Below are 19,655 nucleotides of genomic sequence, written 5' to 3'. Positions count from 1 at the left end.
TATTCACTGTATCTGAATGGGAGTGTCCACTTATTCAGCCTTTATGGCACCAAATTTTAAATATTTTGAGCAAATGGCTTGGAGCAACAATACCATTATCACCAAAATTGTGTCCATTGGGAGACAGGGAGCAGATGGCAAATATTTAAAATGGAGAGTTTGCATATAGCCTAAATGTAAATGTTAAACTGTAACTCCTAGTAGGCATATATATATATATATATATATATATATATATATGTATATATATATATGTATATATATATATATATATATATATGTATATGTATATATATATATATTAAACAGTGCATTCTTTCACAAGAAAATTTGTTAAAATGAATGCCTACACACACACACACATATTAAAAATATTAAGTACACACATTTTTATTTATACGTTAACTTACATTAAAACATTTACTACATCATGGATTTTGAAATGGCTGGCATTTCTATAGATTCATTTATATACTAAATACAAAGTTTAATATAGCCTAAGTTAAAGGTGTGTTTTAAATTTTGAAATTAAATTTTATGTTAGCTACTTTTTTTTTAAAGGCGCACCTACTCTACCAGCATCGAGCAAACACGCAACGAGTGACGCAGGCCTACACGAATATTTCACACCAAATCAGACAGTGTAAAATATAAGTCAGGCTAAGTCAAAAACACTCTTTTTAACACTGATTTTTAATTGAACTTTAATTTTTCGATTTTACCTAAACTTATTTCATGTGTGCTCTTGTGCAGATAAAACTTTGTATAGCTATCCACCTTTTTCTTGATGTACTTGAGCGCGGCCATTTGTGAATTCTATGAGTCTAGCTCCCGGTCTCATTCGTGTCCAGCTATTTTAGACATACAAAACAGTTTGTTTTGCTGCTTGATACTGAAAATCTTAATTATGAACACACTGGTTTGTAGTGCAAACAATTTTACTGTTTACTGCATGTTGTTATTCTATTATTTACCTATAGCGGTTAATAATCCGGAAGTTTCACCCATAGGCTTACTTCCGGGTTGAAGAAAAGGGTGGTATTGGCTATGAATATTGGACATGGTTACTAAATAGACACTTGTGACATCAAATGACGTTATAGTCATTATGGTTACAAGTTTTAAGCAAATATTTGTAGTTAAATGAGAATAATTAATGTTTTATGTTCATACCATGCCATCCCAATCATACAATGTCTAAACTCATTACTGGTGAGGTGACCACAGTGGCTAAATGTAACTGTAATGTCTTTATAGTGCAGTATGGTTCTCCAGAGCATCAAGAACCGCACGAGGAGGATCTTTCACCCTGCAGAACACAGTTAGCCTCAGGTCAGATGTGTTTGCATACTCTGCATGATTTTCCACAGAAGTGCAAGGACCAGACTCCTGGCCCATTTCCTGGAAGATTGTGTGGTTGATTGGAGGTGGAATTAGTCAATAGTTAAGCTGAAATGTCCTCTATGCAGGGCAGGGTCAGGTTCAGCTGCATCCAGCATGCTGTGCTCAAATGCTATTTAAAGCCCAACGGAAGCCGTGGCCTTACAGGCCTAATCTCCTCTTCACAAAGATGCATTAATCTATGGCTTCAATCTATGGGGCTGGATGGCAGCTTTATGTCCTGCAAGAGTGGGATGGGTTACAGCTGCATCAGGACCCAATGGTATTGGTGTACCTCATCCTTGAATGTGGGTCTCGCTGATATGCATCACTCTCTGGGAACAGGCCCTTGAGGAAAAACAGAGTTTATCTGAAAGGGAGGGATGGAGTGGGAGGGCACCGGTGTGGAGATTGCATAATATTCGCTATGTCTTAAGAGAGTAGCTAAAGGTAATCTTAACCCTTCCACACAGATGACCAGATGACCACTCAAGAGTTGAGATCATAGCTAAAGATGACTATTTTAGACCTTCTCATGCAAATGTAATACTTTGGATTATAAAAGCTAGTATGTCTTTACATTCTGAAATAATAGTAAATTGAATAATAATTCATAAGATTTACTTTAAAGCATCAAATCAAAGTATGAAGTGTCACAAGAATAATATTATAATTATACAAACGGAGCATAAGTAGCTGACATTAAATCTTTTTGGAAAGTTTATTTATTTATTTTTTTACAAAGAGTCTGCACTTTTTTATATCATTTTAAGGCATACCGTTTTTTCACCTCATATTGAGTGACAGCACATAATAGATTTGCAATTTAATGCTTGTGCTTTAAATAATTTAAAAATTAAACTAGTGAAGACAAAAAGTTCAGTAAAATTGTTTAAAACTTGTGTGACCAGTTACAGGATCCCATATGCAATAAATTTTAGCATAAAATCTTGATCATGATTTTAAAACACACACACATTGACACGTTATGTGTTCTTTTCACCATTGCAGGTTATGTACTGTACCCAACTTGTCAAGGGCAGAGCAAATGCAGAAGGGATGGGGCAAGGAAGGAGAGAGTGAGACGGGGGAGGGAGGAAAGATCAGACCTCCCCTTTAACCTGTGGCAGCAGAAGCAGCATTCTTGATCCATGACAGTGAAACAGCAAGTGTTTGGTGTCCATGAGTCTGTAAGATTCATCTGGAGGATTCACCATCCACGCTAAACTACCAGATGCAAAGGTAAATTGATTTATCCAATAGTAGTATTGTGATATTTGTGCGTTTTACTGTTTTTATTATTTCTTGATGAAGAGTTTTTCATGCAAGTCTAAAAGATCTATAAACCTAGCTTAAGGAACAATGCATAAATACAAAAATACATAAGGTGATTCTTTTAAATTAACATAAAAAGACTGGATGATCATTTATCCCATTCATCTTCTACAAATTTGTCTTAAAATCAAGGTGACTGATGCAGATGGTGTTCATTTACTGTACATGGTCATTTAACTGGTCACTGTTGTCTAAATGTTCCTATGATGCAGATGTGATCACTGATAATAAATATACATTAGTGTGTGTGATATAGTATGTGCTGACATAAACTGTGAGATGGGGTAAAAGTAAAGGCTGTGTAAATCAGGATAACAGTGGCCTATAGATCCGATTAAATCCTTAGCTTGACAGATGGACTCATCAGAGAAAGCAGCCAGGAGTTTTAAAAATGTAAATATAAATAAAAAATAAGTTTTTTTTGTTACAATTATTGAAAAAAAATATTTATAATATGTATTTTAATGTCTATGCAATAAATTCTATGAATAAAAATAAATATAAATACAAATAACAAATGACTTGTAGGTCAAAGGGTTAATATTTTACATAAAAATATTAATTATATTGAATGAGCCATGTTGAAGCTGTATAATAGCCAGTTCACAATATGCTCACCTTGCTTGCCATTGCTCTGTCTTTCTATAGAACTATGTTATTTGGTGGAAGAATTGCTTAATTATTTTAAATAATAACAATAGATGTAACTAATGAATTGTTGTTTTGTTTATTTTTTTGTCATTCTGATTTATACGAGTAATAAGCAGTGCAAAACTAATAGATTATTGGTTTAATATCTAATGTTATGTGTGAATGATTAACTGCTGTATTATTAGTTGCGCGCATTGTGTGAGTATCAGGAGGTGTCTGCCAGATTACAGTGGTTATTTATTGGTTTAGACGCATGAGCACATGCCCTCTTATAACCTATAGATGCCAGATCGGATCAAAAGTGGCTCTCTTGATTGGTCAATTTTTGGAAGCGGTTAGTTATATTTAGATACTGGGTTATTGTACACTACGAAGCCCAATTATAGTCAATGTTAACTGTAACTCACTGTCATGTTTAGACTGTTGTGGACTGGCAGTCATATGCGATGAGATTCTATTTTAGGATTCACATGGTAGTCTGTAGGCCTTCAGAAAAGAAAAAGGTAACTGTAAGTGTTGTCTAAGTGAGTTAAAGTGATGATGCAAACATTTATCCTGCTTTGTTTTAATATTTTTGCACAATAAAATGTGTTAATATGGTCACATCTAAATTAATTCATTTTTAACAAAGACTAATATGACTGAATTTTTTTTATTCCAAACAGATATGGCTAAATCATTCTGACTATACACCGACTTTAAAGGGATAGTTCGCCCCCAAAATAAAAATTCTGTCATCATTTACTCACCCTCCACTTCTTCCAAATCTGTATTAGTTTCTTTCTTCTGTTGAACACAAAAGAAGATATTTCTTTATAACCAAACAGCTGACGTAGAGCAGGCCTATCAAACAACGTTTGACTTTTTTTTCATACTATGAAAGTCATCTGCATGTCTTCACTTCTTACAGTGTGGAAGACAACATCCCAGATTCTTTTTGAAATATGAAACTATGGGAAGGTTGAGATGGTCTATTACCAGATCTGCACAAGCCATACATTATTAGAAGTTACAGAGTAAATGGAAGTGAGGTGGGAAGAGTTAACCTTGGTAACAGTCTAGTTGTCACACCAATTAGACTTAAATCTCAATGGCTCTATTATACTGGAAAAGAGAACTTGTGATGTGTACCAAACAAAAACCACAGGATCTGTCATTGCCCTTAACCTTTCTGTCACCAATTAGGGAACCAAAATGGCTGAGAGTGTTCGTATTATTCTTTTTCTTTCTTTTTTTTAACCAAAAATGTTTGCTTACCGGCATTCTTCAAAATATGTTTTTGTTATTGTTTTTGCATTTGGAATAAGAAAGATTTGGAATAACATGACAGAATAAAAATTTTGGGATCTATTTAAAATGAAACAGAAGTCAACAGTGTTGCTTTAAATCAACAATCATCAGCTTTATGGAACAGGTGTGGGATCAGTCTGAGAAGCACTGTCCTCCTTCGCGACTGCAAAGACATACTCTGGATGTTAATAGGTTGCAGCGAGGTGACTGACAGCCAGCTACCTGATTGGCTGAGGAAAGCATGCTATATTAATCCTACTTAAATGAAGTAGGATAAATTTAAAATAAAATTAATATCCATGCCATTGTCATAAAAGTTGATATTTTTCTAAATTATGTTTGTTTTGATTCAAAAATAATGTAAATCAGAATTTTTAAAGGCAAATATATTCTGATCTAGAGAAATCTAACCTTTTTTTTTACTCTTGTGATATGTTGTGTTTCAGAGATTATTATGAGGAAGCCATTAGATACTCTGGACCCTGCAAGGAATCGGGGAGTATATTGTTCCTGTCAGGTTTAAGTAGAGTGGGTGTGTGATCATGTCCGGCACTCCATAGATTTCAGACCACCGGACCCCCGAGCTGCCTGTCAACCATGGATCCAACGTTCCCCAGTGTCAAACTGGGGTCAGATTGCACCCCTCTGCAGCAGAACAGCAAGCGTCATCGAGTGCATCATGTCAGGAGGAAACTACGTCCTTCTCGGATTTTTGGCTTTATCCTGAGCATCTCTGCCCTCTCATTGTTCCTGTCTTGGAGTGCCTTTACTTTCACTTTGGGCCCATTCCCAAGATGGACGCCACTCACCTCTCTCACCAACCATGATGGACTTGCAGAGCCAGTGCCACACAGAACTGTCCTATCTTCCGACGAAGAGCACAATGTTTCGGCAGATGCGCCCATTGCTATGGCCTCGTCCAATGAGCACAAGGGAGACTATCCAGAGGATCTTTTCACACTGGAGGAGAGGAGACAAGGTGCAGTCATGCTGCATATGTTCGGCATGATGTACATGTTCATTGCCCTTGCTATTGTCTGCGACGAGTTTTTTGTCCCTGCTCTCACTGTAATCACAGAAAAACTGGAGATCTCAGATGACGTAGCGGGTGCCACCTTCATGGCGGCTGGAGGCTCTGCTCCCGAGCTCTTCACCTCTGTGATCGGTGTGTTCATCTCACACAGCAACGTGGGCATCGGGACCATCGTGGGTTCTGCTGTCTTCAACATCTTGTTCGTTATTGGGATGTGTGCTATATTTTCCCGCGAGATCCTCAATCTCACCTGGTGGCCTCTGTTCAGAGATGTCACCTTTTATATCATTGGACTAATTATGCTTATTGTTTTCTTCCTGGATAACTACATTACCTATGTGGAGAGCATTGGACTGTTACTCTGTTACGCAAGCTATGTCACTTTTATGAAGTACAACATGACTGTAGAGACTGTGATCAAGACTAAATTACTCAGGAATCAAGTGGACAGTATTGAAGCTCCTCCTAAGGTGAGTCAAAGTTTTCCATGTGTATTACTCTATCTGCTTCCCAGGTCAAAGATGGCATTCTCCTTCATGTCTCCTTCCACTCCTGTTAGGAATCAATATATCACAGTGGTTCTCAACCAGGGTGCCGGGGTCCACTTGGGGGTCCTCAGCAAATTTCCAGCGGTCGGTGACACAGGATGACTTTTATAACATAATTAATATGATATAATCAATATTATTAGTTATTTTACTATTAAATAATATTTAATTATTTTTTATTACCTATTATTATATGAAATGCTAAAAAAACAAAAGAATCATGTAAAATGAAATCATCATGACACCCCAGTTTCTGTTAATAATATTTTATAGATAGACAGACAGAGTATAGTTATAGTTCTGTTAATATTACATTATTAACTTATATTTGGAACTTGAAATATTTTTTGGGATGGTGAGAGGCCTTCAAGTCAAAAAGGTTGAGAACCATTAGTTTTTTTAGGAAGATGAACCCAAGTGCTAATGAAATAACTAGTATTTAACAACACCATATGCCATCCAAATATGCCATTGTGCAAGAAAAGTATAGTACCACTTATTAAATATGTACTTGTACGGAGCCCCTAAAAGGTCATGGCTATGATAAAAAAAAATATGAGATTGGAGAAATTTTTTTTTTTTGCTTTGATGGCTTTCTCTGGGAAATGCTATACTCTTATATGCATGCATACATAATGGCATTCAAACATTGAAAAAAAAAAAAAAAAGTTCACTGTAATTGATGCCCATTAAGGAATTAGACTGAGAGGACTGAAAATAAAGCACATGCACATTTGTGCTCATGCTCTGATGACTTAGAAAATGACAACTTTACTGCTATGGGAATATAATGAGCAGCCGATGCACACTGGTTTTTATGGTGCATTTTGGGAATTTTGTGGATCTTGAGCACTTAACAGAACAAGGAAGCTGATTGCAACAGCAGTTGGAGCAGAATCCGACTGTTGGCTGAGAATCAATGTTCCGAATGAAAAGAACACAGACAGTTTTACCACCTCCCTGAGCCGGATTAGGCATTATATCAGGTGTCACCTGCAGACAACACTGCTCTGAGAACACACCATCAGCTGAGTAAGACCAGAACCACTGCTGTATAGACAGAGATGGACAGCAGAAAGAGAGAGAGCAAAAGTAGAAGAGATGAGGCAAGATGGAGTTAAGGAAGAAAGTTGTTAAAATCTTTTACTTTCCCCTTTTGCTGAAACCTGTTTTATCAGCCAGACATCTCAAGAGGCATAGATATCTATTTTTGTCTTTTCCTGGCACAATAAGCTTTGTTAATACCACCTCACAGAGTTGTGTTTAAATTTGTAAGTCTTAACCAGTATTTAGTCTATTTTTCCCCAGTAAAAATATTTATTTGGAAAAAAAAAAAGAAAAAAAAAGTGAATGTCATTGCATTAGATAATTGACAAAAGTTAGACTTTATTTGCAGAGCAGTGAAATTCAAACTTTTTAAGCAAGACCTAACTGGCCAAAAGTGATATCATTCACTATTATATTATAGTGGATGATGTTGACCCATTGCTGCAGGTGATGTAAATAATGTATGATTATGTGCCATGCATTGTTGAATTAACTTGAATCTGGATATCAGTTTAGCGGTATTATGTATTATTGATAATTTAAGAGGCCCATATGAAGCCAGTTCAACCTGCTGTGTTTCGTTCAAACAGCTGGAGTCGGATTTGTTGTTTGCAGATGCAGTTTGTCCCACGTATGGAACACAGGTGAATCAGCTGACCGTGCTGTTTGGATAGGCTTCTTAGTGATGCACCAGGGGCATGTACATTACTCTTGAGAACCATTAGTAGCATGTTATCTACATAAACCCACATTAATTAGTCTTAGATTGCTCTGGTATTGCTTTTTGAATGTAGGATTATCACCTCAGTACTTTGGGGATATGATTCCAGAAAGCGTGTAAAAAAAAAAAATGTTGTGAATGTTTCATAAATGTCACACGTTTCATTCAGAATTGATTTAACACAACTAAATAAATATTCTTTATTCACACAGACTGGTGGGCCGTATAGAAGAAAACTTTACAGAGAAATTTTCATTGGATTTTCACCCTTCTGGATTGGAATAAAAAATGGCTTTGGTTTAGAGACTTTTGGTTTAAGACTTCTAAAATGAAAATGAATAGTGGTAGAGATGGGGATTGGTTTAGGGCAGTTGGTACATGTGCTCTTTGCTCCTTTGGCCGAAGCTCAGGCTAATCCAATAAGATGTGATCCTTTTAGTACCTCTAAGTATAGACGGGTGTCCTGTTCTTTTTAAACTGCGCTCAGATATGGAATATTGTGGGAAGCTCTTCAGGTTTTTGAATGACATTTATTTTTCGCAGGAAGACCCTAGTCACTTAGTGTTTAATGTAGCATTCAGAAACATGTTGGATATCTGCATTTCTTCTTGTGGTTTATGACTCCCAACCTGAAATCCTTTGTAATCCCAAATCAACTGCTTAGAAGGGTTGACGCCAACCAAAGTAAAAAGACTGTTAGAGCTTAGGGGAGTGACCTGCCTTCTGAAGAAGACTTTTGAGAGAATATTGTACATTACAACAACCCTTTTCACTATCTATCCTACGTTACACAATTTCCTGGGGGGCATTTTTGAATTAATGAATTCCACAGTGCTGCCTGCTATGGATATTTTAAATGATTTTCATAGAAAATTGACAGCAAATTTGGATATGACATTTAAGTAAGCTGCTGTTCATCTGCAATATAAGTACATAATATAAGTACATAATTCCAGTCATATTTTTATTTTACGATCCAATTCTCACTATTAACTAACCATTAACTTCAACTTTTGCCTTAATAAACTCCTAATATGCTGCTTTTTATAGTTAGTAAAGTACTTGTTAAATTTAGGTATGGGGATCAGATCAAGGGATCTAAAATATGGTCATGCAGAATAAGACATTAATATGTACTTTATAAGTCCTAATAAACAGCCAACATACTGTACTAATAATATGCATACTAGTTAATAATGAGAATTGGACCATAATTCACAATAAAAACAGCTTTTCTATTGTGGTCTTTATCTCAGTGTACATTTTTTTAAGTATAATTTGTACTTCTTTAAGTGTAAAGTGTAAAAATAAAATGGTCACTTTTAATTTTATAAACTGAGGAAAATCTGAAGAAAATCCAGCCTGATTGCTAGAAGTATTTGGAAGATGAGCCAAAGTGTACTTAAAGTTCCAGTATAATGAAACTAACTTAAAAGTCATTGAATTATCAAACCTATTTTGCATTTTGTAATACTGTATAATATTATCAGTGCCTTAGTAAACTCTGTAGTTAGGCAAATCTTTGCTGGTGTAATTCAAACCATATTTAACTCAATATGAAAAGTAAAGAAGGGAGAGTGTGAGAAACTGGCATCATGTGTTGTGTGAGTTAATTTGTGAATCCTTAAATGCCTCTGTCTCTAAAATTGGTTACCTGTCACCATAAGCCTCTTTAGTGTGCTGGCCTGCCTTCTCTGGCTAACTACTGGACTCTTGCTAAGAGACACTGTAGAGGCAATTCAAGTTCACAGATGACCCATATGATTAAACCTGGAATGAATTCCACAGGATTTATGGCTTTTTAAAACAATGACTGTCACAATCAGCAAAACTGAGCCTGATGTTCAATTGGATCTTTTAAACACAAAGATGATTCAGCGTCGTCAGTCTCTCTGTTACATCATACTGAATGATCTTCATTAGTTAAGGCATCGAGCCAGAAGACCAACAGGAACTTTGTTCTGTCTTATGTGCTCTGATGCTTTTGTGATGTAACAGGCAGTCTGTTTATCTGATGTTATACTGATCGATATACAGTAGACTGATTGAGTTCCTGCTGCTACAGGAAAAGATTAGTATGATTAGTATATTAATTTGTCAATCTTAAGTGAAGGTTTTTAACAATTTAATTGAAAGTGAAAGAAAAGTATAAATATCCAAGCTGAAAACTGTGACTTTTGCATCACTGCTTAAAATGAAGAAGTTTGTATATATCCATGTTTTTTCCACTCTATAGATAATACTGTAATGGTGGCATTGCATGGATGCAGCATGCTAATTGGTCCAACTAATTGCTAAACTGTTACTCTGCAAAGTTCATTAGCTGCTCTCTAGTAAGACTGCCCTTGATCCCCATGACTTCCTTTTCAGCATTTGTGTCTTGTGTAAAAAAACATGTCAAATCCTATTACAAATTTATATAATATTTGTGAAATATGTTTTGGATTTTTTAGTACAGGAAAATATTTCTCTAGGTTTTTTCCCCCCATAGTTTGTAGTCATGCATAAAGTTTAAAATTGAAGGATTCACAAGGTCAGTTGTTTATTTTCTAACATTTTCACATGACGTCGACAGGTTAGAATTTAAGCAGTGTGTGCACGCCTGGTGAAACATCTGTAAGAAATATTTTCTTTTAATGCAACACATATGGTAGCTCGCCAGACTCCAGACAACTGAAGGCCAAAACAAGGTCAGCAGCTTATATTTTTCTGCTTCAGTTTTTGGTCTCACATAGCGCTTAAGATCTCTTCTGATAAATGAAATTATCAACTCCATATTCAAATCACCAGTGTGCCATATTCAAATCACCATTGCCCTTGAGGAAGCTATTCTCTATGCTACATATACTGTATTGTATATAGCTAATATTTCATTATATTATGGTAGGTGTTTTACTAGTGAAATCCCTTTTATTAGTAAAATCTTTTCTGGAGGGCTCTTAAAAGCATGAAATGGACATATTTTTCATGTCTCCTACCTTTTGCATCTGCAGTCGTCAGCCAAAGTTTTGCAATCAGCCCATCAGAATCATAATTTTCCTTGATCAAATATTGATCAGATTGACTCAAAATGTTTGGAAAAAGAAGGAATGAGTGGGATGTTCTGAATGAGACAGTCTCTCCAATAACCTGTGCTACGTTGTCAAAGAAATGCTGTAAAAATGAAATTGCATAATTTTAAACAATTCTTCTTATTATTTCTTTTAACTTGTTTAAAATTGTTTGAACTTCTTAATTCAGGATTCAGCTTTGAGAGTCTGATTTTGGTGCACTGCTTAATATTATGTTTCAAATTATGTTCACATGATTGCCATGTAATGAATTCTATAATGTGAAAATATAGTTGCACCTGCACTAAAACACCAATGGTAGTAAAATATAACTTTCAATTTTTTTTTTTTTTTTTGAAGTTGTAAATATTGCAGAATCTTTTGCAAGGAAATTCTTTTTCAATCTTATTTAAAAATGTCACGTTTGTTTCAATGTTACTTCAGTGCCATTTCTTTGTAATTATGAAATGTACTAGCAATTTCTGAATGAAAATTCAGTTTTACAGTTTTAAAAACTGTAAGAGAATGGCGAAGTCCACACCACAACTATATCTATAACAATAACGACAGAGAAATGATATCGCTGGGATCAAGTTTTTTTCCAGCTTATGACTGAAAAAAACATCAACAGCAATAAGAATTCATCCTACTTTAATTGGATGGTGGGTTAGAATGATGTTGTCATCCATTTGTCTGGAGGCTAATGTAGTATAGTTTTCATTCCTAGTGCAAACGGACCTAACTCAGATGTTTAAGATTGCTGGACTAGCAGCAGGACATATGGTAATGTCAGACAGCTTCAGCGAGCTGGTCTACGGTTGGCTGACCTCTGCTTTGAAGCTCGCTGAGCACACAGAGCTCAGCTGTTTTTCCACAGGCATTGCTGGCCATAGGCCAGAGCTTATCTTCCACCTGCAGAAAGACCAAAGCTGGGAAGGGAGGAACGTGAATGGGGAGCGAATGGCAGGGCCCGCTAATAACGAAGGAAACGTGCTTAAGCCCTCTATGCTCTACTGGGCTGATTAGATTTAATTAAGGCTGCTCGTGTGTCTCTGCTGAGCCAACTGATTTTCTCATGAAGACACTGCTGGTGCTGCCACCTCACTGGGAAAGGGCTTGTTGAAAAAGAGCTTGTTTGAACCACTTAGGAGCAGAGCTATAAACACTTTGAACTTGCAAAAATGGATTCTCTCTTATGTACCTGAAGACTATAAAATAGTTCCACAAAATAACTAAATTACATTGTTTTCTTAAAATAAAATAAATAGTTTTTTGTTCTACAATGTTTATTAAATAGAAAAATTATTTAAATATAAAAATATTACTTAATATAATAGACATTAATGATACTTTTTAAGTCATAACTTTTTCACCTTTCCTCATTTGAAAATATAATTAATATAAAAGCGTCTGCTAACTGACTAAATGTAAATGTATTATATTCTTATATATGTATATGTATGTATGTGTATGTATGTGTGTGTGTATATATATATATATATATATATATATATATATATGTATATATATATATATATATATATATATATATATATATATATGTATGTATGTATGTATGTACAGTTGTGTTCATAAATTTACACACCCCTTGCAGAATGTGCAAAATGTTAATAATAGAAACAAAATAAGAGGTATCATGAAAATTGCATGTTATTTTTTTTAGTACTGTTCTGAATAAGCTATTTCACATAACAGATGTTTACATATTCTCCACAAGACAAAATAATAACTGAATTTATACAAAATGGCCCCGTTCAAAAGTTTACAAACTCTTGAATCTTAATACAATGTGTTATTTCCTGGATGATCCATGACTGTTTTTATATTTTGTAATAGTTGTTCTTAAGTCCTTTGTTTGTCCTGAACAGTTGAAATTGATTCCGTTGTTAGTAAAAATCCTTGATGTTCTTCAGATTATTTGTTTTTCTAGTGTATTTTGTTTATTTGAACCCTTTTCAAAAGTGACTATGATTTTGAGATCCATATTTTCACACTGAGGACAACTGAGGGACTCATACATAACTATTACAAAAAGTGAAAACATTTACTGATGCTCAAGAAGGCCACACAATGCATTAAGAGCTGGGAGATGTAAACTTTGAAAAGGGGATGTGTAAATTCTTCTCATTTTGTTTAACAATCACATTTTTTCATTTAGTTCTGGACTTCAGAAGCTACATAAATACTTACATGTTTCCCAGAAGACAAAATAAGTACCATTTACCCTGATCATCCAATTTAAAGAGTTTACACCCCCCGTCTCTTAATGCATTGTGTGGCCTTCCTGAGCATCAGTAAATGTTTCCACTTTTTATAATAGTTATGTATGAGTCCCTCAGTTGTCCTCAGTGTGAAAATATGGATCTCAAAATCATTATTTTGTCTTGTGGAGAATGTGTAAACATCTGTTATGTGAAATACCTTGTCCAGGACAGTACTAAATAAAAAATAACATGCAATTTTACATGTACATTTATGCACATACAGTAGGTAGACATCCAAAACGTCGTTTCTACCGCCGCTCGTACCGCCGCCGCGGCGTCTGCAAAGTGCATTTGCAGCTTTTGACCGCTGAGTGGCGCTTTAATCACAGGTTTTCAAACAAGCGCATCAAAGCACATTTTCGCAAATAGACGTCAGCTTTGCCTCACCGAAGTGTTATATTTGATTGCAGTCGGGGAAAATGAAAGAAAAAATATTTAATATTCACAGATGAAAGTTTAGTCCTTATGAAGATATGTGCGTTTCTTAGAATGAATTCAAGCAGGATAAATGTCAAGCCTATGAGCCTGCGCTTATATTTTCTCTACACCATATTTTAGATTAGACACATTTAAATAGTGTGCAGTATTATTAATATAATATGAATTATGTGTTATATTATTAAAAAGAAAATGTGGTTTACTTTGCATCGGAGCATTAAGAGTGGTAGCCTATTGTGAGCTAGGCTTGCGTGTTTTATAAATTAGTTTCTTTATTTTAGTAAAACGTAAGGCACTGTATAATTTCGCTCCCATTATTTAGGCCTAATTAAAACAAGAAACGAATAAATGAAACCCTCACGATTTAACTAAATCATTGCAACTCTAAAGAATGGATGGATTAATAAAACTTCCTCACTTATCAACAAAGTGCACACGATGTAAAAAAAATAAAATAAAAAGAGCTTCATTAATTGACAACTTCAGTGATTTTAAATGGAGTCTTCTTTGCTTGCTTTCATATAATTTAAGTAAAGTAAAAAATAAATAAATAAAATAAATAAATAAATTGCAGCCGCATTTAAATGCAGGTTTGTATAATATTCCGTAAAATATCAGTGCAAGATTTGCTCTGCATGATGCTGAGTGCACGCAGCATTTATTCTTATTTGTCTACATATTTTATCTTCATTACAAATCTTGTTTTGGTTTTATTTTGGATAATTGCATGTAAAAAAAAAATATTTACTTTGTAATGCATATGCAAAATGTGAATTATTATTTATATTCAAGTGTTTGTGCAAAAATTATTAATGCGCATGCATGACGGGGAGGCGCCCTCTCGATCACGTATTTTTTTTCCTAATAATGAAATAACTGAAAATTGTGGCGTCTCACATACATGAGAAATATATCTACAGAAAGCTTAAAATGTATTTTAAACGAATCAATTCAAAACGAAAGCATTATGTAATCTGTGAAGGTTGTATTTCTGTTTAAAGGCGCGTCCATGTGGAGAGAGTCAGCACTGTGAATTTCATCTTGCAGCCGACAAGAAAACATTTGTTTATTAATAAATAATTAAAATGTCTCATTTTTCATAATTATTAGGCTACTTCTGCCTGTGCTTTGTGACGAACTTAATGCATGTTCTTGAGCGTGGAATATATTAAGGCTGGATTATAGTTGTAAATTTAATATAAACTTGCGATTAGTTGAATAATGACAAATGAACGACTAGTAACTAGAAAAATCTTACGTGGGAAGCAGACCCTATTAAATACCATCTAGACATCTCTGTTAAAGTTTTTAAAGAATTTTATACGCATTTGCATAAATTCTTCCTTCAGAACGGTCTGTAATGGATAGATGCCTTACTGATTTTTCCTCTGAAACACAAAAACGAAAATTGAAATAAAATAAATATTTAATGTTTTGAGAATGATTGGGCTCAACCCTCCCCGCGGGTTTGAGACACGCTGCCGAGCAGAGTATGAGCAGTGCGGTGTTATTCTGACTGAAGAGGAGCGGATTTTTTAAAAGTCAGGAGCGTCATGGTTTTCACTCGCTCCAGCACCGCTCCATCACGAGTACAAGTCATGCCAACAGCCCGTAATATAACTGCATATTTAGCAAGAATTCACATGATAAACATATTTAGCTATAGCTTGATACTCATAATCTCTCCGATCAGAAGACTATAATGACGGCAATAGTCGAGCGGGATGTTACAGGCTAGTTCTCAAGGAATTTGTCTTCCTTTTACTGATTATTTTCGGGTTAAAGCATGATTTAAACAGATACAGCACATTCACACGTAATCGATCTGTAGATAAAATAACTGATGTAAACTGTTATTTTCATCACAAACAAAATTTGCACAGCAGAAAGCAGCAATAATACCTTTTAATGCTGACAATTTTATTAGTTTGGCGTTTGGTAGGAAAAAAAGTTTGCACACAATAGCCTAATCCCCTTTGAAACTGTCCTGTAATTTTTTTTATTTATTTATTTTTTATTTTTATAGGCTATTATGAACATAACATTTTAACTTTAGCCACGGAGTGAAGGCGGAGCAGTGTTTCTGGTATCAATGAACCGCGGAGCTTAGTGATTATTAAATGCTCGGAGCGCGGAGGGAAGTTGTTGCTGCTCCACTCTGCTCACATAGGCCTACTGTACTGCCGAGTGAGAGAGATGTTTCGCCCTATATGAACAAGGCCGTCCGGTGTAGACACAGTTAGACAGTGTCTGCTATATTTACAAATAATTGATATAAGAAATAAAAAATAAATACATAACCTAAACCAGCGGCATAACGAGAAGAAAATATAGACTAGAAAACTGATTTAGGCCTACACTTGGTCTGTCCTCCGTCCATGACACTGATTCGCTGCGGAGCTGCCAGTTTTAATCTGAACAGCTCTTAACGCCGAGTGGATGGCATGATGGGCTAGTATTAAAAAATAATATATTTTTTATATTAAAACTTGTTTTGAACAATTTCTTTGTCATTTGAATATTGATTTTAAGTAGGGAGGCAAAAAAAAAAATAGATTTAAATTGTAAATCGGATTTTTTTGTGAAAAAAATCGGGGATTTTTTTTAGGCCATAGGCCTATCGCCCCGCCCTAATGCAACAGTTTTTTTTTTTTTTTTTTTTTTTTTTTTTTTTTTTTTTAAGTTAAGGCAACTTCCTCTGAAATTAAGTTATAATAACTAATAAACTTTATTGCGCTGTACAGTAGTCAACATTTGAAGTGATCAAACCTTTCTTTAAAGTTGTCCTTAAAACCCGTTCTGCAAGTTTGAAACCCTCATAAGACTGTCCATATGAAAGAGCAAGAGATTCACACCTTTATCTCGACCCCCACAAGTTATATAGAACTACCCCCAGCCCCCTCCAGCTGAACTGAACTCGGTCTGTTTTTTAGCTGTGAGGAACGGTGTGTTGTCATGTTACTGGGTTGAAACATGCCTGCACTCACAGCAGCCCTTCTCTTTTTATTCATTATTTTTTCCCACAGCCCATATTATTATTTTTTTCACTAGACCAAAATAATAACAAATTATCAATTGAAAATCGTATGAAATTAATCATTATTTTTGCCAAAATCATTGTTATTTGTGAACGTAGGCGTTTGCGGAAGGCTTTAAGACCAAAGGAGGAATCCTCCGTCAGCTGCTCCCGCTTCACAGCGCTCGCCCGCGGGACTCGCGCGGGACTCGCGCAAACTGACCAAACATTTAGCAAGACAGAAAACATTCAGTCTGCCTGAAGGAAGACGTATTTAACAGTTAATGCTGTTAAATAGAGAGTAAAAAAAAAAAAAAAAAAAAAAAAAAAAAAAAGATAAAAAAAATACAACTAGTGTAGGCTATCCTTAAACTTGGAGCTCATTATATTGAAGTACAAATCCAAACACCAGAAGCCTACACTCTCAACTTTTTAACTGCAGGCAGATATAGGCCTATATTATTGTACATTACAAATATTTGGATTCCTTATTTTATTAAAGAATAAATACTTATTTTCTTCAAGAATAAACATTATAAATAAATAATTAAAGAAAGAACCTCGATTAATAGCCCTTATTTGTAGATTGTAGGAGATATGCGAGCGATTCATAAATTTAAAAAAAGAAAAAAAGTGGGTGCTTGGTTTCAGAAAACGAATACAGCTCGTAAAAAATGCTATGATGCAAAAGTCATGCTAACTTATTAATTCATAGAAATAATTTAATTAAAAATTTTTTTTTTCGAGATTCAACTTGAATTTCAATACTATTAAACTGACTTTAAAATCTCAAGGAGTTTATGTTGAAACGGAAAATGTCACAGTGCATGCTATCCTAAATGAACTTGTATCTTGTATAGTATCCGAAGACTTGAGTGCATGTTAGCATAAAACTAACAATATAATTTGATTTGATTTGATTTTTTTTTTTTAATGAACAATTCCTGTATAAAATGTGACAGCAACCTTTATATCAAACATTTTGAAATCGTCCACAGCTGAGCATCGCAGGAGGCAGATCTGAAGTTATATTTGTTTGTTCACGAAGTGAATGTGATGCACAAAGTCATTTTTAGATGCAATGGAAAAATAAAGCTGGATAAAAACATACACGAAAACACGCTAAAAAATAAATTACATTTGTGAGAGTTGCATTTTATTACATTCAGAAATAATAACGGCAGGCCTAATAATGCTAGGCTAATGTACCAACAGGACATTTAGTTCCCTTCACTTTACAACAAATCCTTTAAATGTAAAAAATTATCAGAACAGAACAAGAATTACAAATATATAATTCTAATGGATAAATATAATTGCAGCAGGCTATTATATATAATAATATAGGCTTATAAACAACAACAAAAATAATAATAATTAAAAATAATTTAAAGCGATAGGCTACATTATGTTGGGCTTATCTCTCTTATTCGGGACAAATCCAAACATGTTGCCCATTTGAAGCTAAACTCTTATTCATTAGGTAAAATAGGCTTTGGGTTTCACACGTGTTTCAGTATCGACGAAAAAAATAAATAAAATCATAATTAGCAAAATTATGCCAAAGTGGCCCGCTGCATGGCTCGGTGAACGACTGCTGCTTCCAATGAATATGTGTGCATGAGGCACCAGCGCGATCAAAGTCACAATTCACAATTATTGGTCACACAGTAAAGGCATAATTCAAAAATGCAAAGTGTTAGCAGTTTGAAAAATCAAGAATAATAACAGAGTTAATAAGAATTATTTGTAAATGCTGGACCGTTCTCATTTCGCTCTGCAAATGGGACCTGAAGATTATTATTATTATTATTATTTTTAAAACCAAGAATGAACCGAAATGAAAACATTTTAATCCGTATATATATATATATATATATATATATATATATATATATATATATATATATATATATATATATATATATATATATATAATGACTGTTTAAAAACAATAGCATGCATTTTTTTTATTTTTTGATGAGTAGACTGTAGCCTAAGACTATCCTATTTTTAGTGGCTTTTAAGGATGTTATAATGTATATTATAATGTTATTGTTGTTTTACGTCTTCCTTTCATTCTACAATTACATTCAGTTCGCAATCCGTCCCTTTGCGTCACCTGGCGGTAGTTTCGCGAATGATTTTAACACGCGACTGATTTGCAGTTAACGCCGCGGCCCTGCGGCGGCGGTACGCGCGGCGGCATTACTCATTTTGGTTGTCTACCATCTGTATTTGCACATTCTGCATGTAAACTTATGAGCATATATACATATACATATACATATACATATACATATACATATACATATACATACTTATACTATACTTATACATACAGTATATACACACACACACACACACACACACACACACACACACACACACACACACACACACACACACACAGTGTATATATTATCAGGCATTCATGATGGATTCAAATCAATTCACCTTTCTTCATACATTTTAGTTTAGAATGATATGGTTTATTTTCTGTTTTTTTTTTTATTGGACATGGAATTAAACGCAGTACAGTTTTGTTTAAAATCTGGCATACAGAGATCAGACAAAAGCTACTGTATAGTGCTTGAAGACACATTTGAATGAGATTTTGAGGGCAGATTTTGTCATTTTCTTCTTTTAGTTTCAATGGCTTCTTAGAAACTGTTATTGATGGTATTTGAAAGATGGGTCAAAATTCTGTGATTGGCCTTCCTATACAATACTCAAGAAGGTATATTTAGGGTCAGATATAAGTCTTAGCTGTTTTTAGCTTTGCTGTGTAACAGCTTAACATGTTCTTAGTTACCTGCATGTTGGGGATAGATTGATCTGATCTTTTTAAAGCTGGCCTT

General features: G+C 34.6%; 1 protein-coding gene across 1 annotated transcript in view; it reads left to right on the top strand.

Moving 5' to 3' along the window:
* The first annotated feature begins 1,068 nt into the window (after window positions 1-1,068).
* LOC109099816 (sodium/potassium/calcium exchanger 2-like) overlaps window positions 1,069-19,655 on the top strand; it is a 35,962-nt gene continuing 17,375 nt past the window's right edge. Inside the window, exons 1-3 of the mRNA XM_042716818.1 lie at window positions 1,069-1,332; window positions 2,392-2,622; window positions 5,103-6,159. Of these exons, the coding sequence (XP_042572752.1) occupies window positions 5,254-6,159 (906 nt within the window). The 5' untranslated portion in view covers window positions 1,069-1,332; window positions 2,392-2,622; window positions 5,103-5,253. The remainder of the gene's footprint in view (window positions 1,333-2,391; window positions 2,623-5,102; window positions 6,160-19,655) is intronic.

The sequence above is a fragment of the Cyprinus carpio genome, chromosome B1 (genome assembly GCF_018340385.1).
Source record: "Cyprinus carpio isolate SPL01 chromosome B1, ASM1834038v1, whole genome shotgun sequence".
In the NCBI taxonomy this organism is placed as follows: Eukaryota; Metazoa; Chordata; class Actinopteri; order Cypriniformes; family Cyprinidae; genus Cyprinus; species Cyprinus carpio.
The sequence above is the reverse complement of the archived record's forward strand: the minus strand, read 5'-3'. Positions and strand labels throughout refer to the sequence as shown.